General features: G+C 41.6%; 2 protein-coding genes across 3 annotated transcripts; one reads left to right on the forward strand and one right to left on the reverse strand.

Moving 5' to 3' along the window:
• Positions 1-12,191: 12,191 nt before the first annotated feature.
• Positions 12,192-19,638, reverse strand: NDUFS6 (NADH:ubiquinone oxidoreductase subunit S6). Its single transcript, XM_054817633.1, has 4 exons — positions 19,451-19,638; positions 18,590-18,643; positions 14,562-14,684; positions 12,192-12,635 (listed from the first exon to the last, which is right to left on the reverse strand). The coding sequence occupies exons 1-4, from the start codon at positions 19,592-19,594 to the stop codon at positions 12,570-12,572; spliced, it is 387 nt and encodes a 128-aa protein (XP_054673608.1). The 5' UTR covers positions 19,595-19,638; the 3' UTR covers positions 12,192-12,569.
• Positions 19,639-19,653: 15 nt separating this feature from the next.
• Positions 19,654-20,642, forward strand: MRPL36 (mitochondrial ribosomal protein L36). Of its 2 annotated transcripts, none has more exons than XM_054817634.1 (2): positions 19,654-19,773; positions 19,868-20,642. In XM_054817634.1, the coding sequence occupies exon 2, from the start codon at positions 19,878-19,880 to the stop codon at positions 20,211-20,213; it is 336 nt and encodes a 111-aa protein (XP_054673609.1). In that variant the 5' UTR covers positions 19,654-19,773; positions 19,868-19,877; the 3' UTR covers positions 20,214-20,642. The 2 variants fall into 2 exon arrangements, with proteins under 2 accessions (XP_054673609.1, XP_054673610.1); XM_054817635.1 differs by having other exon boundaries at positions 19,703-19,727.
• Positions 20,643-25,405: the final 4,763 nt, after the last annotated feature.

A 25,405-nucleotide genomic window follows, 5' to 3' on the forward strand; every position in this document is an offset into this window, starting at 1 on the left:
AAACAAAACAAAAACAAACCCCCTCATGGGTTGAGATAAAGACAGTTTAATAGGACAGAAAAGGAAAATAATAATATAATATACAAGTGATGAACAGCACAATTTCTTACCACCTGAGGCCGATGCTCATCTAGTTCCTGAGCTGCCCTGCCTCCCAGCCAACCCCCAGTTATATATGGAGCATGACATCATATGGTACAGAATATCCCTTTGGCCAGTTTGGGTCAGCTGTCCTGGCTGTGTCCCAGTTTACCCTCTCCCCCACCTCCTCATTGGCAGGCCAGTATGAGAAGCTGAAAAGTCCTCGACTGCTTGGCAACAACTAAAAACATCAGCCTGTTATCAACATTATTTTCATTCTAAATCCAAAAGACTATACCAGCTGCTAGGAAGAAAATTAACTCTATCCCTGCCAAAACCAGGACAGGAGGTAAGCAAGCAAATGGAGTCTGTGAAATACTTTTTACAGATGTGTAGAAAAAAGTATTCTAAATCTAGTGTGATCTTGTGGTGGGTTGACCCTGGCTGGGGGCCAGGTGCCCACCAGAGCCGCTCTCTCACTCCCCTCATTCACTAGACAGGGGAGAAAAAGTATAACGAAATGCTTGTGGGTCGAGATAAGGACAGGGAGAGATCACTCACTAATTATCGTCACGAGCAAAACCAACTGAACTTAGAGAGAAAATTCATCTAATTTATTATTAAGCAAAACACAGTAGAGGAATGAGAAATAAAATCAACTCTTAAAACACCTCCCCCCACCCCTCCCATCTTCCCAGGCTCAACTTCACTCCCGGCTTCAACCTCCTCCCCCCACAGCGGTACAGGGGGACGGGGAATGGGGGTTACGGTCAGTTCATCTCACGGTGTTTCTGCCGCTTCTTCATCCTCAGGGGGAGGACTCCTCTCATCGTTCCCCTGCTCCAACATGGAGTCCCTCTCAGGGGAGACAGTCCTTCACAAACTTCTCCAACGTGAGTCTCTCCCACGGGCTACAGTCCTTCACGAACTGCTCCAACATGGGTCTCTTCCATGGGGTGCAGACCTTCAGGAGCAAACCGCTCCAGCGTGGGTCCCCCACGGGGTCACAAGTCCTGCCAGCAAACCTGCCCTGGCATGGGCTTCTCTCTCCACGGGTCCACAGGTCCGGCCAGGAGCTTGCTCCAGTGCAGGCTTCCCACGGGGCCACAGGTCCGGCCAGGAGCTTGCTCCAGCGTGGGCTTCCCACGGGGCCACAGCCTCCTTCAGGTGCCTCCACCTGCTCCGGTGTGGGGTCCTCCATGGGCTGCAGGTAGAATCTCTACACCCCCTCATCCTTCCTCCACGGGCTGCAGGTGGAATCTCTACACCCCCTCATCCTTCCTCCATGAGCTGCAGGGGGACAGCCTGCTTCACCGTGGTCTTCACCACGGGCTGCTGCAGGGGGATCTCTGCTCCGGCGCCTGGAGCACCTCCTGCCCCTCCTTCTGCACTGACCTTGGTGTCTGCAGAGTTTCTTACATCTTCTCACTCCTCTCTCCGGCTGCAAAAGCTCTCTCTGGTTTTTTTTTCTCCTTCTTCAGTATGTTATCACAGAGGCACTGATTGGCTTGGCCTTGGCCAGTGGTGGGTCCGTCTTGGAGCCGGCTGGCATTGGCTCTGTCAGACACAGGGGAAGCTTCTAGCAGCTTCTCACAGAAGCCACCCCTGTAGCCCCCCTGCTACCAAAACCTTGCCATGCAAACCCAACACAGATCTGAATACTATCAACTTCTTTTCAGTTTCTAAATATACTGATTTTTATCAGGTTATGTGAAAAAAATTAAAAAAAAAAAAAAAAAGATGATGGTATACAACATGGGAGAACAAAATGGAAATTCCCTAAAATACCAATAAGCTACCTGACAAGAAACTGTCATAGGCTAATAAGATGATGTTTCATCAACATGAATTTGAGCATTAAGTATGAAGGTTTGTTTCCTCTTAGAATTGAGAAGAAAGCTTTGCATAGATTATGAGCACATAGGTCATCAGAAGTCAGGTTATTCAAATTCTGACCCTGGATGAAGTATTAGGCAAATTCAAGACAGCAAGTTTGACATGCTTCGTCCTCTTTGACTTGAATGGGTACAGCATAGACAACCAGGTTTCTTGATTCACATATTTTATATCGAAGTATTTTTTTTTCCGTTCCAGTAGCAATACAGTAAATTACACAGTTCATAAGAACAACTTCAAATATGCAAGTGATTAACTTCACTTTCACTTGTCATGAATTAAAAAAAAAATAAAAATTCTAGTTTGGGTATTTCCCCACAAACACATACATCCCAATATTTGCAAAGAAAACAATCAGAGAAAAAAATTATTATGAAATTTTCATCACTTTTCAGTCAGTTAATAACTTCAGGTAAGAGCCTGCTTTATGAGGGAATAGCTGATCATAGTCACAAATAACTACAGAAACTATTGATGCATATGATCATAACAAAACAATTGCAATAAAAGATAAAAACCAGTGAAAAATAGGGAATACAGAATATGCTCTACAGAAGTTAACCAAAACTTAGAGAACTAAGGTGTGCTGGTTTTGGCTGGGGTAGAGTGAATTTTCTTCATAGTAGCTGGTACAGGGCTGTGTTTTGGATTTGTGCTGGAAACAGCGTTGGTAACCCAGGGATGTTTTCGTTACTGCTGAGCAGTGCTTACACAGAGCCAAGGCCTTTTCTGCTCCTCACACCACCCCACCAGCGAGTAGACTGGGGGTGCACAAGGAATTGGGAGGGGACACAGCCAGGACAGCTGACCCCAACTCAGCAAAGGAATGTTCCATACCATATGGTGTCATGCTCAGCGTATACAGCTGGGGGAAGAAGAAGGAAAGGGGTGATGGCATTTGTCTTCCCAAGTCACTGTTACACATGATGGAGCCCTGCTTTCCTGGAGATGGCTGAACACCTGCCTGCCCATGGGAAGTGGGGAATGAATTCCTTGCTTTGCTTTGCTTGCGTGCGCGGCTTTTGCTTTACCTGTTAAACTGTCTTTGTCTCAACCCACGAGTTTTCTCACTTTTACTCTTCTGATTCTTTCCCCCATTCTGCTGGAGGGGAGTGAGCGAGCAGCTGCATCGAGCTTAGCTGTCAGTTGAGGTTAAACCATGACATGAGGACACAAGTTAAAATCCATATTGTAAAATATGTAAGGCCAGTAAATGTTTTGAGTACATTAGGAAAAGTTTTACACTCTTGTTATATTTCTATAATTAGATGAAATTAGAAATAGCTAGGTGGCAGATTTCAAAAAGTTGTTCCAAATGAGGAAATCCGTGTCAGACAATGGTATTTCTCATTAGGGAAGGCCTGACACCAAGCAAAACTGTTATCCAGAATTAGAAAGAAAAATAAAACCATGTCTGATTATGCAAATATTTGCAGATTAAAAAAAAGACAGAGATAGAAATGCTTACAAAGTGATTTGAACCACTCAGCTGAGCACATCTAAGCTCAATGAAATTTTATACAATCTAGTGCAAGGTCACACATTCAGGAACAAAACTATTATACAGAACAAATCTATAGCTTACGAGTGAACCGCAATGAGTGAGCATCTAGGGAGCACAGTGGACAACCAAGTCTGCATAAGCTTCCAGCACCATGCTATCCAAGAAAGTGAATATTTTCCCTTGTATACAAAGGGATTCCCTCCCCGCTATTTTATTTCTGCATGCAGCAGCAACGTGCTTAATGCTAAGTTATTACATTCACTGTAGCTAATCATATTTTTAATGTGTTGAAAAACTGCTGAGTGTTGAGTCACCAAAAACCAACAACCCCAAAGCAAATAAAAACAACCCACATCTCATTCGGTGCATGTTAGCAAAAGAAAACAAAGGTTGTAGGATACAGTATATAAAATCCTTCCTGGCGTTAAAATACCAGACACTAATCACTCTTTCTTCTAATGGAGCAGGAAACAATAAGAATGAGCAGGAACATGCTGCCCTCAACAGCACCTTTAAATATTACCATATTAGATTTCTTGCAGTTTTCTGAAGGCTTACTTGTGTTCCAAGAGGTTAGCTCTGTCAATATCAGTGACAGCAAAAGCTCTTCACCCAATTTTTTCAATGTTACCCAGTCCTGCAAATATGGTGACCTTTAGAAGCCAGGATTTAAGTTTGAATGGAAACAATCCTTTTAATTTTAATCACAAAAAGTAATGCAGATTTCACATATGTTCTCTTAACTGAGAAAGTAAGAGCAGATATGAAGTCCTCTAATTGCCAGTGTCCTAAAGCTCTGACTTTTTTTTTTAATTTTAGTTTGTCTGGCTTTGTTAGGCACCAACCAGATGATGACAATTCCTCATCACAATAAACCTCAGGATTTGAGGTCTGGTCTTTTTCCACGTTGCTACAAAGCCAGAGACTCTTGCAACAGCAGAGTTCAAGTCCCCATCCCTCAGACTACTAGAGTATTTTTGTGGCAAAACAAAGTTCAAGTCCTTCTTGTGCCTTGTTCAGAACAAGGTCTGGAAGACATTTTTAACAGCGCAACTGTTCAATTGAACCAGTCTCTGGCCTGATGCGTATTTAATTTCTACAGATTGAGAATGGACCACTGCAATGATCTAATTACCTTTATAACAGGGACCATAATTGTTTCCAGATTCCAGCCTTGTTTCAATTAATACACATTTTAGAAAATGCTAACATTAAAAAGAGACTCAGCAATGCTGCAGAATCTACTGCACTCCTTGGCGAATCACACTCACTGTGAAGCCTCCTTTCCCCTGGTCTGAATCTGCTTGCCTATAGCTGCCAGCCACTAGATCTTACCCTTTTTAGCCAGACTAGAGAGCCCATTATCAAGGTTTTGTTCCTTGCATTTGTATTGGTAGACCCTGATCAAGTCATTCCTTAACCTCATTTATGAGGCAGTGCAAAGATGAAGCTTGTTAGATCTTTCACTACACAACACATTTTCTACTCTTGTAATTAGTGCCATGGCTTTCTCTGAACTTTCTCTAATTCATCCACATTAATTAATGAACCGTAGACCTCAAACTGAACACAGTATTCAAGTAACAAATGCACTTGTGCCAAATTCAGAAAGATATGCCTACTCAATACATCTCTATTCCTCCAAAGTTCATAAAAGTTATTTAAAACACAGAATTGAACTGGAAATTCATAGCGATCTGATGATCAACAGACTCCTCCAGTCAAATGCAATAGTCAGTGTTTCCTGTTACCTGAAGTCATTGAGGCTGCTATTCACACAGAATAAATCGCAACTCAGGCTGTTACAGTTATCACTTCACAGAAATACATTTTTTTTTTATAAATATGAACAGCATTTTATTTTTCCTGTGCAGTTCATTGCACTGAAACACATTCAGCTTTGTGTCAGCTTTGGCTGGGTAAGTGGCAGCAAACGATATCACTGCTGAATCCTCTTCCTTACTTAACAATGCTTCATTCTTTCAACCATCAGTAGCTATTTCATGGGTTTTTAGGACACTGATAAGAAGCTAAAGTGCCATGGGGTTGAGAAAGGATGCCATCAAGATTCCAGGAAGAATGCCTCCTTTCAGTGATGAGTCTCATTTTACACTGACATTGTCACACCTAAGAATTAGCTGCTCTTTAATACATGTAAAACATGTGAAGTGTTGCTCATTGATTACAGAACTTTCACTTCTGAATCACAGTATCATGGACTACTACTAAGTCTAATCTTCACAGAAATCAGAGGACATTACATTAACACTTTCAGCTTTATCAACCACTACTTCTAATTTCATCAAAAATACATCATGCTAGCTTGACATGGTCTCATTTTCCTATAACTCATGTTGATTGGCACTAATTATACAACACTTCTTTAATTCATTATTAATTAGGTCCCTTATTATTTTGCCCAGAAGTGATGTCAAGCTGACAGACATGTAATTATCCAGGTCATGCCTTTTACTCTCTTTGAATGTTGGCACATTAGCTATTTTTGTGCACTTTCTCCAGTATTTCAAACCTTATAAAAAAAAAAACCCACACCAACATTAATGATCCAGGAAACTCATTGGACAGCCCTGTTGAAACTAATTATCTGGGCACGCCAATTTAAAAATGTCTAAATTTAGCAGCTACTAAAAAGCAACCCCTTGAGTACCTATTACTGGAAATTATTTCATTGACTCCCTATTATACAATTACATAACAGATACATCTTTTATTTTTCCTATCTTTTTACATCACTTAACAATTTCACCACATCTCTCTCACATTAGACCAATACATCTGTTAAGACTCTTTCTGATTCTAAAGTAATTCAATGCCTCTTACCAGCCTTAGTTTTGTTCACCTTCGATTTTCTTCATTTTCCTTCAGCCTTTTACAATATACATATGACAATTTTATAGCTCTACTAGCTGTCCTCTGAACATGGGGAGAACTTTTTAATCCATGTGGCCTCCTTTAGTCCTTGCTCTAAGCCAACAAGTAAAATTTCCATATAGCACACCCAAATTTATTTTTAAAAAACTTTTTCTTTATAACCTGACTAAATACTCCCAAAAGAATCAGCTTATCATTATTTTCTGGCTTTTACAAATATCTGTGATTTGGCCTTTAAAACAGTTAATCCACATTTTTCCTACCATTTAGGATTTTGTAGACCTCTATCATAATCCTAAACAGACTAAGAGAGTCCCAGATGACTAAACCTGTCCTTCCTTCTACAGAAAACTTGACCTTGTTTGCCCTTCTCTAAGCTTTTTCCCATTCTAATACACTTTTTTTTTAATAGGACTAGAACTGTACGGAAAAAAAAAATACCAAAAAAAGTGGGTAAAAAAATTAGTTTAGGCAGCAGCATAACCATTTTCTATTTCACACTATTCTTTTAACAGTAATTCCTAATAGACTTGATTTTGTGACTGCTACTGAGATTTGAGCTGATTTTTTTAAAAAATGCAAATATGATAATCCTAGAGTCTCACTCCTGTCTGATTCAGCTCAGATAATAGTTGATAACAGATTCATAACTTTTATGTGAAACTAAGCTCACATGCCACACTTTACATTTATCTACACCACATTTCAGTTGCTTGGGGATGGGTGGGGGGTGTTGCCCAGTCTAAAAAAGGTCCTTTGGTAATTCTTCATAATAACTTTCTCTTTACTATCTCAAATAAACTGATAAGGAAGATTTGCCATGACTTTTCAGCTCCCTTTCCAGGCTTTCTACAGATAAGTTGAACAGTCTTTTACTGGCACAACTTTTATTACACACAAAGAAATGACAATAATTTCTGGCTACGCTACCAGTAGCTGTTGCTGTGACTCAGGAACCAGACCTGCAGGGCTACTTCTCTGCCACGGGACTTGGCTTCCCAGACTCCAAGGCCCTGACCACAAAACAAGCTGCAAGATCCAGCTGTACATGTACATTTTTTCTCCTGACCCTACACTTCTCCTTTGCTTTGGTTACAAGAGTCATCGAGAAGCATAAGCCATACAAAATAAACCCAAAAACATGTGTTCTGGCTTGACATCCAGTGTTCGTAACTGGAGACCACAGCTGTGGAGTATGTTGCAACATACACCTGTACAGATAAAGTCAGTAATCCTTCTGCTGTCAGTAATCCTTCTGCTATAAGGCTGTAGGAATAAAAATAGTCAGCTCAAATACCTCACCATTCCTTCCCAAAAACTCAAGCAACCCATCCTCATCAAGTACAGAGCCAACTTGAACTCCTGTCCAGAAATCTAGGAAACTCAGTTACCAGATCTGAAAATATCAGATTTCACCACATCCAATTCATAGGTACTGAGGCCAAGTATTTGAAACTTCCAGAAACATACCTGTGCAGAAGGAACAAGAATCAAAATAAACTTAAGAAAGTTTATAAATCAACTATATTAGGTAAGAATCTTCTCCCACGTGTAGACAGCCATTAGCCTCGTTCCTGACCCTCATGGTTATGAGGGACTAGTAGACAGTACATTCAAACATTAGCCCCTGTATCACTCCTCTGCGTGTCACTAGGGTTGTTTTTCAGGGTTGGCACAAACTGAACTTGGAGCAGGTCCCGTTTGCACCCTAGATGTGCCGCTTCTGCAGGCGGTCTGCAAGAGGCCACAGCTGATGATGCAGATTTACAGCTCTGGAGCTGATCAAGAGGGCAACTGCTACAATCCCTCTGCCAACGTCAGCCCTTAAAATGGCTCATTTCAAATCCATCCATGCCCTCTCCCTTCAGAGAGGGACCTGGGCTGTTGGGGAAAAAAAGTGGAAGTCTTGCCACACAGAATATGTTTATGGAAGAAAACTTTTTCCAACTTCCCTTACGCCCAGGCACTCCAGATTACAATTACATCAACCCAATCCCATTCTTCAGTCACACTGCTGTACTTCCAACGGGCCTTCATTACACAAAAGGGATAATGGCATTCTATTATCTTAAACTTTAAAATTGAAAGCAACTTTATATTAACCAAGATGTCTATCCTTAACACCTACTCAGTACGTTTTCCATATTTACTCATATGCTGCCAAAGAAGTTATTTTTTGTACAGCCTCACTACCCACACAAAGCACTCAAAAAACCCAACCCAACCAGACAACACCTCACAGTTGTTTACCAAAAGGCACCAAAAGAAAGTCCCTGTCCTTACTGTTTCAAGTCAGAATTCAGGACATAATTTAATAGATTATCTTAACAGTTAAGATTCAAATCTGCAGTACCCATCAGTCACATGAGAATTCTCCAATACAACACTACCTTTTTCACTACAGATAATGAACAGATTAGCTTAGGCTAATGATCTTTTCTATCACCATTTGAGGTTTTCTGCTACAGTCACTGTTACCCCAATTTGTGTATAAATCCATTTTTTAGTATCTAAAACACATTGCAGATTTCCTTTCAGCAGCTGATGCTCAAGAACCAGGTTTTACATTGTGTAAAGGTGGAAAGCTTCCGAAGAGCCCTGCACAGTCCAAAGATTAAGGTACTTTTCTAAGTCTAATTAGGTACTAAATCAGGTCTGCTACCAATTGCAGATTATTTAGAGAGGAGGGAGAAGATGCATCTTGTGCTCTTTTCTCTTTCCCTTAATCAACAATTCCTTCCTGGAAACAAAGATCCACCTTACTTGAAATTTTCTTGAAACTGACTCTTTACTACAACAAATCAATGTTTAGTAGAAGAATGTATATGGCCAGAAAAATATTTAATTAATTTTTGTGTGTACAAAAAACAAACACCCCACCCCCACCCCCCCAAAACCTAGAAACATTCTGTCCCAAGTAAATATACTACACCAGGCTTCCAGGCTAATTTTCCCCTCTTCTTTATATCTCCAATAGAGAAAAAAAATTCAGTCTTAGAAAGTTATTCATGCCAATGAAAGTCAGTTACGTCAATATTTAGACAAGGTTAGCACAAATGGAAATGACTTGCTATCAAGACAAATCATATGTGAAGACTACTAGAGTTTATGCAATATTTTACCAGGTTGCTATGCTATAAAGTCTTGAATTTCCTCTTAGATCTTTCTCCTACATTTGTAATTAGTCCAAATAATAAGATCTCATTTTAATCATTAATGACTGTGGTGAAAACAGTTTTGATTTCTTGATCCACGCAACTTTAAGAGAAAATCTAGTCAAATGACTGCCTACTTGAATTACTTTAATTCATGTTTTAGACCAAGTGACAGAGTTTCAGAAAGAACAGGCTTTTGAGTTAGGCACTCTTACTGAAGTAGAAGGTAAGCATTAGAGGCTGTTCCAAAGAGAGTGCTTTATTTTAATAGAATAATTCCTTTGCCAAAGACCTAGTTCTTCATAAAGGGACTAGGGGTGGGAGGGGAGCAACAGAAACATGTAAGACAACAGGAATGAAAACAGGAAGTTAAAAATGTAAAGGAGAATCTACATCCAAAGTTGAATGTTTAAAAAAGGTGGAAAAATACCTGCAAAGCTGCAACTAGTTTTATAACTTTCGTAATGTTTAAATATATTTTAATTTCATGACTGGATTCACACTGCTTAGGGATAAGAACTTTTTGCTTGAATTCTAGCGCTCACTAAAATGACATCTCCACTAGAAAGTGCTGTTGATAGCATTTGTCCTGGCATACAGTTGCCAGTACGTCAATAAAAACGCGTGCATCTTTGCTTTGATACTTACGTGTTTTAGTCTGTCCTCATAGATCCATTTTCACAGGTATCTACTTGTCACCATCACAGTAAAAGTTTCTGCTTTTCATCACTTCTTTTCCCTGAAGATCAAGGCTGGCCTTTCCACTGATAGATGGATGGTGTGGCTCAAAGCTCGAAGTGCAAGGCTTCATATAAACAGCCATTCACAAGATACACAAATGTAGCACATAGGAAACAATAAGGAGCAAAGTCTGAGGTTTTCCTATGAAGATCACCAGAGCGAAGTAGAGACCTTCTTTGTTTCACTGGTGTCAACAGCTTCATGTATCACAAGTACTTTAGGGAGAATATCCAAGAACAACATTCCATAGTTGAGACCAGTGGGATGGGATTTGTCTGGGTCCTCAGCAGATGCCGTGCCAATTTAAACATTGTTAATTTATTATGAGCAGCAGTGATCCAAGTGGATATATTATTTATAAGAAAATCAAAGGCCCAAGGAAGAGGGCCACATATGATTACTTGTTTCAGGTCTCTTTGCAGAAATGCACCATGAGAAAACTGTGCCAGCCAAGACACTCTACAAACTGGTGGAGAGCCAGACTAAAAAGCAACCAGATTTATGCTTAAAGACAGACACTGCAAGTTCAAGTAATTGTTTTACATTTAGAGCATGAGATGAACTTAACAGAGGACCATTTATGTCACATTTATGCTCAGCTGACAGACCATTTGCATGAGGTCAGATAGGCTGAATGCAAGTTACTGAGTTCTATAAAAGGATCCTTTGCCATCTTTGTATACGCTCAGGTGCAACTCACAACATAAAATCATCTTGAACTTGGCCACTGCACTAAGATTACAAAACTACAACTACCATAACAGCCATCTAGTCTCACTCAGACCCTGGGCTTATAGTCAGTGCCCAGTAACCTACACTGAATTTACAATGAACTCATAATGCATGACTTCAATATTACTTCCTAAATGTAGGTAACTACAAAGAATGAATTGAAGGTTGGTCAGATGATCACTGAAAACAGCAGCAATGGAAAGAAGAAAAAGGAGAGGGAAGGAGGAAGAAGAGGAAGAGACAAAAGGGACTTAAGCTCTTATAGGTGGAATGAATGAAAAAAAAAAAAAGGAGGGGTGTACATGCATGTGACTGATTGCAGTATAGCCTCTAAACACAGAACTTCTACAGACAGAATAGTTCAGACCTTGCTTTATGCCTGACTCTGTTGGTTCAACTTCATCTATAAATTGACACAAGCAAGTTAAGCAGCTGCAGGCCCACATAATTTGGTTCAACTTGATATCACCACATCAATTCAACTAAAGCGATATAAACAGCAGGTTTAGAATCATGTCCTGTTAAACTTTGGTCAAAGCAGCAGTTGCTACCTGGGACCATGCTCCATCACCAGCACTAAAAAAAAAAAGTCACTTACTGACAACAGATTAAAATGCTCTTTGGCGCGCAGACCAAAGCTCGTATCTTCCTTCTCCAGGCAGACACTCTGTTTGAGAGTCATGCTTATATGATGGAATGCTACATAAGTGAAATTAAACGAGAAGGTAGATGATGTCCTACAACCAGTCTCATACGGCCTAGGTAGTGTTACACATAGGTGGATGCTCGCATTATCAGATTATCTGTATTAAAGGAGCAGAAGCTGCTACCTGTAATAGAGCAATCCCTACTTTAAGTCTGACAAGACCCAGTTCCTAAAGAGGTTTCCAGGGTGTGAATCCCAAGCAGAATCAGCTATTTACACTCTGATCCTCTCAACTGGAGGACAAATGCTTATGTCCTCACCTTTCACATGTGCCAGCTTAGGTAGTTCTCCAGCTCATACGATTACCGTTCTAAGGCATTGACTGTGTCTTTTAAACAAGGAGCAAGTATAGCTACTTAATTCAGGGATGACAATCTTGCTTCCAGTTTTAAGTGCCATAATGCTGAATATTGTAATATCTCTGTGCTTCCATTTGTGAATCTAGCTATAGATACTAGGTCATAAACAAATAAAGAGTGTCAAATAGTGCCAAAAGACAAACACCTAGGATAATTAATCCCCCAGTAAATATTTACATCCAATTCAGTGTTGAAAAGAATAAAAATCTACCCAGTACAAACAAAACTTACGCTGCAGCCAAGGGCCACTTCCAAGCCTGTGAGAAGTCTGCCAAACAAGGCAGGACATTTCTTCCATGAAAACCAAATTAAGCACAAAGCAGATATTGTAATATCATCCAGCTCTCAAATAACTGACAAGCTAGGTTTTAAAAAGGTACAGACTGGACTTTCCATAGTTAAGATAAACACAAACGTTAATCTTGGGTTTCTAATTATATTGTTTATTTATAGTTAAACGTTAACATCTGAACAGAAATCTGCAAGCACGCAGGGATATTCTTTCAGTGATGTTTCTGTTTAAACTGAAGTCCACAGTAGCCACATGTTCCAGTCTTTGTATCTTTGTCCTGCAAAAATATAAAATACAACAGCTGCTAGTTTCACCTTATAGAACTTTTAGAAATTACAAATATTCTCTTACTTACATGTGCCATCTTAAAATCAATCAATATAGCGGAAGTACAGCATTTAATCTTATTTGAAACACTGGAAGTAAGAATGATGGTATGACGTTCATGCTTGATTTCTGCATCCTACACAGCTTCCCTTCTGCCAGCCTTTAACTACCAATATAATTTTAACATCAAGCCAAGTGATACCTCTTCAGCAATAAAGGATCCTTTTACCAAACTGGACATCTTAAGTCAGTTCGGTCATATCTGTTCCAATGTTCTGAAAAGATTATTTCATAATTATTTTAATACAGAATATGATTTGGCATTTCCAAGTTATATCTAGGCAGGAATTTTGCCCAGTAATGTAAGCTGACAGAGTTAGTTGCAGGAAGGAGGAAATTTCAGTAGAGTTCTGGGAGAAATTCTGAAAGAAAACATTTTAGAGAGAAGTTGCAGTTACCACTGTATAAAATTTTATTCTTCTCTCCAAAAGATACAAATATTTTTTCAAATTTAGAAGCGTGACTGACTGCGAGCTGTTATTGCAGTCCTTCCTAACATAATAAAACACAAGACACTTAAATAAACATTCAGGGACTCTGTTTTTTAGCAACATAACTACTTGCAGTGATGAAACAAAGTAAACTCATGGTTCCCCTTCCTTAACACACAATTAGAAATGAAGAATCCAGACTATCCTCCATACCTGAAAGCCTGGATTTCATTTATTAGGGCTAGGGGAAACAAGCTACTCTAATACCATTCTCTCTGCAGACATTACCTTTCAAGAACTGAACCACAGACATCTCGCAATTTGGTTGTTAACACAAAAAGATCTCAAAATTCACAAAAACTAAAGCATTCTTCCAAAAGAGCATGGTCCAGGTCAAACAAATCAACATAAATGCAACGGGTCAGCAGTGTGTTACAGAAGTTAATGTAAGACTGAAGAACGCAAGCTTCCTAAGTGTTAGGAATTAGAACCTCCGAGCATTTGACTTTGAACCAAGAACTTTGTAATGATTCATTTTACATGATTCAAAATATAAATACTTATGTTTATAGTTAAGAGTCACAACAACACTGACACCAAAGGACACCAGCTCTCCCCACCATTCTTTTGGGTATTAAGCAAACGTCAAAGTTGAGGTGAGCAAGCAAAGATTTTAAGACGTTTGCAGTCAGGGTCTAACTGAGTATGGTACCTAAGCAACACATCATCATTGATTCCACTGAGGTCATATAACAGCAGCCTCAATATTTTTACTCTGTAGAATAAGAATACACTGGAAACTATAACTGCTGTCAATAGGAGGATAAGACAACATTTGTTCTTCACTAATTCTCTGACCATGATTGAAACGTTCAATCTGCAGATCTACCAATATTCCCAAAGACTGAAAGAGGGGTTTGTTTGTTTGTTGGGTTTGGGTTTTTTTCCCTCTTGTTTTCCTTGAACTTGCAAGATTCAGAATAAACTACATATTCCTAATAATATTACAAATGTATTGTCAATCTACATGGTGGCATTTAAATAATTACAGTGTCTCAAAACACAGCATGTTATTTTTTGCTCCCAAGGCACTGCTTGTTCATATTACTTCAGTTAAATTTTTTTCAAAAAAAAAAAAAAAAAAAAGAAAATTACTGTCCTATCAAACAAATCAAAATTTCAAAAAGAAATTTCTGTAACTTCAAGTGGAAGCCCTGTAACTCTTCAGATTAGAAATCTTAATTTTATATTAGGCACCAAATAAAAAGAGCATCTCGAGCGGTTACTCCTTTTACTTTGTTAAACTAACACGCCAAAAAGTAGATAATCTTACAAACAAGAATTTACAGGCAAAACATACTATACATGCAGAACAAAGATATTACCAAGTTTATGTATACTTTAGGATGTCCCAAAGCTCCACCACCACCATCGCATGATATCACTCTGCTTTCAACTTCACTCACAGGCTGTTCTGCTATCAAATCAATCGCAAAATTCTTGTTCACCTGTAAGAGAAAAAGGAAGCTTTCAGATACCTTCCCCACTCAGACAAAGCAATTGCCATTTACTACCTCCCCAAGCAGTTCCACTACAGTCATCTTGAGAAGTTCCTGCATAGGTTTCCTCTCACCTCCTACACCAACTCTCAGGCTGTGGTATAAGCCAGATCAGTGAACTATGCATATTAAACTCTGCAAAAGTAATCCCCTTCCCCTGATATACAGGCCACATCAGTGCTCAGGTTTACAACATGACCTAAGCAGATTCAGAGGAGAGGTGAGCAGGAACAGAAGATATTTAACTGACATTGCTTTTGTATTATGCTTTAGCGACTACATGATAAAACTGCAAAAGACTCACTGCTGATAAACTCAAAACTAATAGTAGGACAAGTAAGGTCAGGAGTGAGATAAAACAACTGCTGGTAATTTAGAGCCTCTTACCACGCACCTTATTCTATCACTGCACAGGAATCTCAGGAAAACATGAGCATGGTACATAACAAGGCAAACTGTTCAGCATTAAAAAAAACCCCAACCTCTAAATGACACTATGCCACTCTGTAAATCCATCTTATACACTTCCTGAATATGCACATCACTGACAAGTAGAGTTTTTTCCTAGAGCATACCTGAGTGGCCTGGCAAACGTGTCCACCTTTGGACAGCCCTGTGACACAGCAGCTTGTGCCTCAGCAGGACCTACAGCACCCAGCCACAGCACTGGCTTTACTCTCTCGCCCACACCAGCTTCTTTCCACCCGGTCTGCGCCAGCACTGAGCGGACAACCAACCCTACCCCTCAGGGAAATGTGCACCAGGAGGGGCCAGCTTTTTCAAAGGCGATGTTATACATGCACAAATACAAAATGATATGCATGCCCAAAGAAGGCACTACCTACTGCTCTGTGTACAGGGTTCATAAACATGTTGGTATTTGAATGAAGATGAGATTCTTAGGAAAAAGATAGCTAAGCGTCCATTAAATGAGTCCCTAAGAACTACAATGGTATTTTTACGTAGTCCTAGTACATAACAACTTAGGACCTTTCACCAAGCCTCCAATTAAATCTTCCCAAAATTTGCATTTTTGGTACAGCAGTGGAAAAGTCAGTTTTTGCCAACAACTGAATTTTCTTTATCTAAAGAAGATGATAGCTAAATAAAGTTAAAAAAATTAACTTTCAGTAATGAAACAAATTGGTAACATCAAGAACCTCACTGCCTGGGGGCTGTGTCAGCAAGTCATATATAAACTTTGCCAACTGCTGCTTTTAATAATACTCAAAATTGTGCATCCTTCATTTAACACTAAAGAAGGAGGGATATAGCACCATGGTACACCTCTGCTTCAGAAGCAGAACTCCACTCTTCCAAACATTTCTTAACTACAAAGGTACTTGTAGGGAAAGGGAGGAAGCAAGAACCACCACAGAGCTATGATTTGTCTGTGGTTCAGACTGCCAAAAAACGTCTAGGAATTTGTATGGAGAACATACCAGGGGAAAGGAAAAAAAACCCAAAACCCAAAAATCACCTGAGCAAAAAACTGTGAAGGGGGGAAAGTGGTTTCAGTTACATCATGTCCCTTCAATTAAAGCACAGAGGTAGTTAGCAGGAAGGGGCTGTTTCCCTCAGCACATCCAAACGCTGCTTGCCCAATGCATAATTCCATGAGTAATTTTTTTTCCTGCCCGTAGTGCCACTTTGACAATCCCATTGCTGCTTCTTTCCACCTACTCGCCTGTGCCAATACATGGTGCAGGAGGCCAAGAGATAAAACCAAACTCAGAACAGACCCAGGTCCAAAGATCCAGAGGGAAGGGGGAGGTTATATTTAAACCGCACCAGCTCTGAAGTCAGTTCTCCTCACAGCTTCAGCGGCTGCACCAGCCCAAGAGAAAGGGAAGAGCCGAAGCGGGACTGGCGGTGCTGAATTAGGCCCTGTGGTACCTCAGGGATTGTACAAGGGCAGGATGACCCTAGTCGGACTGCAGCAGATGCAGTTTAGCAGCTGCCATGCTCAGTCCTCTCACAGCTGCTTGCTTTAGGCCCTTGCCAGAGAGCACTAATCCCTCGGTTCTGCATGTCCAGCACAGAGAACAATGGTTTTAGCTAAAATGCATGGATTTCATTAACAATTAGGCTGGCAGAACTGAGGGGACAATACACACATACTCTGGGCCATGTCCCCGGGCCTGGCCACCTGCAGCACCCCAGCGTGGGCCCAGACATCCTCGCTGAGGGCACCCGTGTCCAGAGGCCACGTCCCGCAACAGGAAGGCTGCCATGGCCAGATTGGGCTGGTCACACGCCAGGCTCCACCACCCGGAGTGTACCAAAGGCGAAGAGAAGAAGCATCCGAGAAAGTACAATCACCAACTTCGCAGGCTAGCTTTAGCTTCAGAAACAAGACAAAGTTTGGATTACAGACACGGCTGGGAAACCCTAACGCTTGCAGCTGAAACACACTGGGGGATAATAGCGAAGCCCCTAAAGAGAGATCCCCTTAATAAGGCACAGATGAGGACCTTTTTAGCATTTAACATGTAAATTTTGTTCCAATTTCACAATTAAAACCTAGCATTAAACCTTGCTCAGCAGACTTAAACCTTGTCTTTTGCCAGAGAAGGAGGAGGAACCAGGCTGAACTGAAAACCCTGGGTGTTCCTCACCACAGAGTCTGAAATGCACTGCTGGCAGAGGCACATCGGAGGGACCTGCGCCCCATGGACACTTAGGCTTAGGGAGCGTTTCTTACAAAACTACAGAAATAGCACAGAAACAGGCATTGCATTTGAGAGAGACCTACTTTGCCACTATCCTCCCAGAAGAAAGTACTTCAGCATTTTAAGTGACATTTTCATTTAACTACCTCCCATGTAGAATCCCTATTTTTGCCACACAGCACGAGTTAAATTGTATCCATGATACAATGAGGTAAATTCAATACGAAAACTCAGAAATCAGTGTAATTAGTTCAGGTTAATTTAGGAAGGGAATAATTATACACGACTACATTAAAAAACTACCACACCTTATATTCAATGCCTCTACTATACATACATATTTCTAGCATTAACACTAAGGCACTAATCAGATGCTCAGGCATCGAGGAATACAATTTAGCTGAAACACTCTATTTCTCTCCCAAAGGCCAGCAGATCCCTCATGGAGCTGTGCTGCTCGATCATTAGAGAGAACTTGGTGCTAAAGGACTTACAATTTCACATACCCACTCTATTGATGAGCAGCAGCAACAGGCCCACAAGATAACTTCACAGTAGTACATTTGGCTGGTGCTACTAGACTTTACCTTAGAGGCTTTGTTATTTCAGAATACTCCAAATTTTAGTTTCAGCAAATGCTTCCCAGGGTCTGAAAATGAAGTGCCCTCATTAAAAACTCAGTTTGGGTAAAGATCAAGATTTTAACTATGCAGAAGCAAATTAAGCTTCAAAACACACATTTAAACAGATAATTAGATGCATAATTTAGCAGAGCATTTAATTGTGTGATTTTTCTGAATACAAATGGCACTAAAAACATGCTTAATTTTTTTTTTAAATACATGCTTAAAACAAAGTGTTCCAAGTGCAAGATGCTCAAATGCTGACAACATCCACAGCCTAGATGTAAGCACTTAACAGGTGTAGGAAAAGTCTTGAATCTTCCAAATTTACCACTAGTAGGGAGGTATACAAAAGTTACTATAAGCTGTAGTAAAAAACCACCGAAACCCAAAATCCAGAAGTTTTGTTTGGTTGGTTGGTTTTGGTTGTGATTTTGTGTTTGGTTGATTTGTTGTGTAGGGTTTTTTTAATGACAATCAAGCTGAGGACATCAATATCAGGTATAAAAAAACCCCACAAACCACCTCCTCTCCCATGAGTAAAAGTAGAATGAGTTACCTCCTTTTGTCGTCCAACAAATCTAACTCTTCTATAATCCTTTTCTTCATACACCTGAAGTATAAAATAAACTTGATCTTATTTAAAAAGCAATGACCATAAATAAAGAACACAAAGGCTTACAACACTGTCAAGACTAAATAGTTTAAATTGTTTCCTCAGTTTTAAGTATTGCCATCATCTTACAAGCATGTACTGCACAGAAATATTAAGTTGGAAAGCAAAAAGGAAAAGGAGGTGGGGGTTAAAGCCGGTAAACAGAAGTTTTAGCTCTGACCATAGGGACAAACAGAAGATTTATTATTTATGATGCTGTTCCTTGATCCCACACTGCCATCTGGAAGGTGAAGTAAACTAGGACATTCAAGTTTTATATTTATTTATGTTCGAGTCCAGTAGCCGGAGTGAGAACCTTCCTAAGTTAGCCTCACCAGCCGTGCCCCCTCACGTCTCCACAAGCTGTTACCAAGCCTCCCCGCGCTCAGTTTTTACGTTAAAGAGCAGATAAAGCGAAGTGAGGCGGCACTGGCAAAAGGGTACCTCCTGCCTACCAACCCTCCAGCTGTGTCAAAGGTTGCATCCAGACCACCACGCTTAGTAATGGCTAATGACCCCGCTCCTAACTAACAGCCTTTTTTTGAAACCGCACATACCTTTTGCCTATCATCCGAGAGCATTAATTTCCACAGCGCGTACTAAAGGAAGCAGCCCACCAGCGTGCCGCTCGCAGCCCCGGGACTATTTTCCCGCAGGCGCCAGCACGGCGGGGGACGCGGCCCGGACGCGCCCACCCTCCCCGGACAGCGGAGGAGCAGCGCCGACCCACGGACCGCTCTCTTCACCGCGGCCCCGCGCACTCACCTGCCCCGTGTGCGTCACCAGCTCGCCGGTACCGGAGGCCCGCACCCCGTAAGGCCGAACAGCGGCAGCAGCCGACGCCGGGCGGAACCGCAGCAAACGGCTCAGCGGCAGCAAGCGGCGGAAGGTCGCGCCGGGCGCCGCCATCTTGAGCTGGCCACGTGACCTCCCCGCTCGAGCGGACGCAGGCGCAGCAGCAGCTCTTGCTCCGCCCCTCACTGGCCCCCGCGCTCTTCCGCCGGCCGCGGCGCGCGCGCATGCGCGGGGTTGTCTGAGGGGGGTGAGCAGTGGGCTGTGGTCTGGAGAGGGGAGCAGCGGTGGTGTCGGTCAGTGCCCGGTGCCTTCCCTTAGGGGCGGGTGGTGGTGGGGGAAGAGGAGGGGAGCAGGGCGGGTGTCCTCACCGGTGCGCTGTCCTTGCAGGGCGCGGAGCATGCTGTCCCTCCTGGCCAGAGTCGCCGCCGGGCCTCTCCGCTCGCTGGGTCGCTCGCCGGGCCGCTCGCCTTTTAGTTCCCTGGCCCCGTGGTGGCCGGCGGCGGCGCTGCCCGCGCTGGTGAGCCGGGCCCAGCCGCTGTGGTGCGGGGCGGCCGCCCCCCGCGGCCTGCTGGCCCTACCGCCGCCGCCCGGGCTGCTGCCGCCGCTCCTTGCGGGGCTGAAGACGAAAACCTCGTTGAAGAGGCGCTGCAAGGACTGCTTCATCGTCCGGCGGCGGGGCCGGCTGTACGTCTGCTGCAAGACCAACCCCCGGCACAAGCAGCGGAAGCTGTAGCCCCGCGGCCGGCAACCTCTCTCGGCTGGGAGCGCTGGTGCGGGACCCCGGAGGGGAGAGACAACGCGGTGTTCGCCTGTGGGGCCTCGAGTCCTGCTCTCTGCCTCCCGCGCTGCCCGGTGACTTCCGAGAGCTGACGGCCGGGGACACAAATCGCAAAATGGAGGAGGCGACGATGTTTCATCGTAACGCTAACGTAGAACGAGTTTAAGTTCTTGGCGGCCCTTGCCGTCACGTCAGACCGTGGATGCCGAGAACTGAAGTGGAAAGCCACAACTTTCAGGGCTTCTCGTCGCCTTAACCTTGAAGCCTTACTTACAGTCACCTCAGTGTTAAGCTACGAAGAGCAATGCTGAATCATCAGGCTCTTGAGTTGCATTTGTGTTTAATTAAAGCAAGATGAAAATAAACACTGCTGATTGTGCATTATTACAAGGTCCTATGAATTTTTCTTAAGGAAAACACACCTTGGAGTTGAAAGCTGTGATAACAGAACTAATAGTGTCAAACTCAAACGGGCTGTTAAGTGGCAAATAATATTAAATATGTTACATTGAAAGATGATGTTTTAGTTTTTGGCTTTGCTCATAGGAGAGGGTAAAAATTTTAACTATGGAGTTACAGTAGGCATAATCTCATCTTGTTTCAGTGGTGCCACAATAAATAACCCTTGCTATCTAACATTGTGGGTTTCATGGGGAGATGGTAGTATTTTTATTAGTGTAATGTGAGGACTTAATTATAGTTTTAGTGTCTAAAGTCATCATTTAATGATATATTGACCATTCACAGTGTATTTGGAGGTGTTCTTAGCCTCCTCTTCAGAGTTTCTGGTGTACTTGCTGTTCTACTAGTAAACAGTTTCCTGAACTCTTAACAGAACTAGAAAGACAATATCTAGGAATTGTTGCCTTGTGGGTGGAGTTTGTAAACCATTTATTTTTCTTTTAGGTGTCTACACAAGATAAAAATAGTAGTTTCAGATTCCAGGTAATTTGCCTTAATTTTCTGCAAAGCTTTAAGTTCAGTGACATAACTCAGTGAGGCTCTATTTATTTTTAATAGGACTTTTCCTGTATTCCTTGAAGCAACCCTCTCCTAATGGAAGTATGGGGAGGATAACTGGGAACAGTAACACCTCAGAAGTCACATAGCCAAGCATACCATTGAACGTAAACTCTAGTGGACTGGTACCCATGGGTTACAATTAAACAGCCAAAATTGTTGCAGTCACCAAAGGTGTTCCTCATACTTCTGAATATGGCTATGCTTGAGGCGGGAGTGTTTGATCTTCCTGTGAACTTTAAGTTCTCAACACAAGATACCAAACGAAACTTTTGGACACCTATCAAATAACTGCAAGTTTGCCAGAGTACTGTGAGAGAGTGTCCCCAGCTTAGAAGAGGTGAAATTGGTTGAATGCTGTGTTTGAGGTTGCTGTAACATTGGGTAGTATGATGTCTTGAAGAACTTTTCTGCCCAGTTATAATCCTGTAACTTTAAAATTGCAGTAACTGTTACAATTGCATATTTTTTTTTTTTTTTTACTAGGTGCTTGGTGGACAACGAGAAGCTAAGCCTGGAAAGCTGTGCATAAGCAACCCAGAGGCAATAGTTACTGACTCATTGCCATGTGTTGAACACACTGTCTTTTCACTCATCTATCTCATCACTGGAAATGTGGGTTTGGAGAGAAAGGAGCAGGTTAGTTAACATACACATCCATCTTAAGGGATATCAAACAAGTTCATGGCAATGAAAGGGAAGAGAAATGACTAGCATCATCTAACTAATGAGAGACAGACTGATTCAAAACGTAAAAGCTTCCTCAAAACCAAAGAACCTTGAAGTAGTGGAAAACTTGCTGTACTTCAAAAGGTTTAGTTGAAATTTAGGCACTCACAAATAAGAACTACTTTCTAAATACCTGTAGCTTGTGCATGTAAATAAAAAGCAGACAAATTTCTTGCAAAAGTTTTACACCTTTAACACACTTTGCCAATTAAACAGTCTAAGCAACTGGAGATTTTAAAAGCTCTAATTCTTAGAGTAAATGGTACACATTTCTAGGTGTGTGCTGTGTATTTTGCTCTGGCAGAAGGAAAGGCCGATATGCTGTGAACCCCCATGATACCTTGTGAGTGTAGCTGTTAGTACACCTTTAAGGTAAACAGTGTCTGTATGTCCAGAAAACCCAGTGATTTCTAAGCCCACCCACCTTCCCAGAGGATGATGAGGACTGTGCAAGGACTGGGCTGTGGATTGAATGAGTTGGCCATCAGATGAAGTGAGGGTCTGCAGGTTTTGGGTTTTTTTTATGAAAGATAATTGGCAGCTGGTCTTACTGCCTCCCAAACTGTTCATCTGGCCCCTTGGTTCTGTCAGAAAAAAAGGGCAGCTCTCTGGTACAAGACAAATTGTGCTGGTGGGTTGCTGGGGGAGGTGTTCAAACCAGGGCTCGCTTGCCAAGAGCAATGTCAGATGGTGAAGATAGAGAGACCTGCGAGTACGAGTTGCCGGGACTCAGAGTAGCAGTTGATCCCTGGCCAGACTTTTTGAATGCAGTAGTGTGTGGGACTCAAGGACAGATTTACTCATGCCAGGCTGGTGTCCGTTAAATAGAATCATAGAATCGTTTTGGTTGGAAAAGACCTTTAAGATCATTAAGTCCAACTGTTAAATACAGTCTACACTCAGCAACAGGGAGTGAAACTTAGGGATAGGATTACTGTACAGCAGAGGGGCACAAATTACTGTATTTTCATCTCTCCCTTTAGCGTAAGACTTAAGTTTCTATACTCAGCAGCCTGTTTCAGCAACTTATAATTAGGAAAAATTGTTTCACAATTAAAGCCATTGAATTTAGTGCTGATAGTCAGAAACTTGACGTGAAGTAATTTGAATTCAGATGTTTAATATGGCTGTAAATTATTCATGTGTCATCATCTGAATGGTCAGTTTGTGATATCTGGGGTGGAGCATTCAAAAGAATGGAGCATTCACGGCCATCACTGGAACAGCGTATTTGGTCGTGTTAATAGATTTTGGAAAGAGGATTATAGGATTAGAAACTAGAAGGCTCTGAACTGTAATTGTACTCTGCCATTGACTTGCTGTATAATTTGGAAAAAGTAATTTTGTCTCATTTTCTCCATCTGTTAGGCAGGAGTACTGAATCTCACACTTCTAAGTACCTTTTTTTAGTTGATGTCCACAAACTGTTACAGAGGTGTTCTAAAAAACATCAGATTCTATAGGTTTCTGTAATTTGGAGGACATGAGGAAGGTGACTGGAGCTGGTGGTGATGCATGTTTATTTTAGGTTTGTTTACAACAACTACAAAATGAGAAGCTGAAATAATGTCAGCCAGTGGCCTAGTTGTTGGTATCTAAGGGTTCACATCCTTCATTACAGACTTTCTGAATGTTGTGCTACTTTAACTGCTGTTTGCAAAGGAGAAGGTACACAACTGCTACTTAAGCTACCTAGGCCAAAAATTTAGTCCTGGAATACTAAAAATACCAATCTATATTAGTTCCGTAATTGTATGTGTTTTCTTTTTTATTTCTCCCCCCTCCACAGATGTTGTGTGGTCAGAAGATGAAAGGGAGGGAATGATAAGGAGAGCGCAGCTAGAACGTAAAACGGTTTAGGGGGGAAATAGGACCCAATAACACAGGAGGAAGAATCCATGCACTGAAAACTGAAATAAGACTCAGGCTCCAATTACATTTTCAGCTTCTGGTTTCCTGCTGGTTTTGTGTCTAGGTTACCCCTTCCAGAAATTCTTCATTCTTCTTTAAATCCCCACAGTGGAGTAGGAGCATGACTAGTGATGTCTCCTGTGACTCTCTCCATCATAGAGTTACGAAAATCAATTGCAGTTGTGAGTGACTGAACTTGCTTAACTCCTCAGAACTGTTCTAGGGAGTGAGACTGTCAGATTCCTGATGCGCAACAGGTGGAGATGTATTTAGGTCAACTGGAGGATAAATCTTACAGCTCATGTATATTAATGACTGCCAGACTTAATCTATGATTGTGTGTATGGGAACTGCAGTATTGGTTGCTGAATTCAGGACAATAGCTCTTCAACAATGACAGGTGAGGGAGAAGTCTTTGGGAACTGTAGTAGTGGGGGAGCCACGTCTGCTCGCATCAAGGGGGTATACACCGAGGTTAGCTGACTGACAGGTGACTTTTCCAGATTCTGACACCACCAAAGTAAGTTTCCCGGACTCAGTTAAAATGATAGCTAGTTTTTGTCTCTGTAGACACCGTGTTGCTTTTCCGATTATTTTATCATACCATGTACATAAGCAAAAAAAAAAAAAGCGCAAGAAAGCAAACTTTAAGAGCAATTGCTAATGCCTTTGCAAAGTATTAACAATTAGAAACTTTTATTTATTTGTAGAGGTGAAGTAGATGGGTCTTCTGTAATATCCATGAGTCTATGACTAGGCAAAGGAAAATTAAAAGTTGGAAGTATTATTTTACAAGAAAAAATAAAATGAAAACATACTCTTAAACAAGGAAAAGAAAGGGAGAAGCAGGCTATTCTCTCTTAGTTGTTCAGCAGTGCAAATGGACACAATGTGCTATTGCAGGCACTGTTCAGAATATCTTCTGTGTAACGCCACAGTCTTTCTGTGGTTTCAGTGAACTCCATGCACCTGATATTAGAGAGGTTTCATTACCAAAGCTAGTTTGCATCTATCTGCAGTGTCACCATATTCTAAAGTTCTGAATCAGCAAGGGCAGACACTGCTGAAAACTATCAAATTACTTTTAAGATGCAAATTAAGGATACGGTAGTCCTGTTTGGTTTAAGAAGGCTGATTATACATTTAAATACTTGCATTCATTCCATTGCAGTGGATCAGATTATTAACTTGGATCTTGAAATCTGTACCAGAGGCTGAGAAGGGGCTGGGTTCTTTCCGACTAACCAGGACAGTTTAACTCACCACACCTGTGAGGGGTCATGCCCCCTTCTGACCTGTCTCCCCTGCTCTCCAGGACTAGATTTTTGTTCCTGTAGGAACTGCCTACAAAGCTGCTATTGAACTGTCACAGTTTACAGCCCAGTTTATTTAGTTAAGTGGTGGTGTTTTATTTCTATACCTCTGGGAGATAAACTGCAGCAGTTTCGTTATTGCTCCGTATCCTACTCGTAGTGGAGGCAGCAATC

Source organism: Grus americana, chromosome 2 (assembly GCF_028858705.1).
Source record: "Grus americana isolate bGruAme1 chromosome 2, bGruAme1.mat, whole genome shotgun sequence".
NCBI lineage: Eukaryota > Metazoa > Chordata > Aves > Gruiformes > Gruidae > Grus > Grus americana.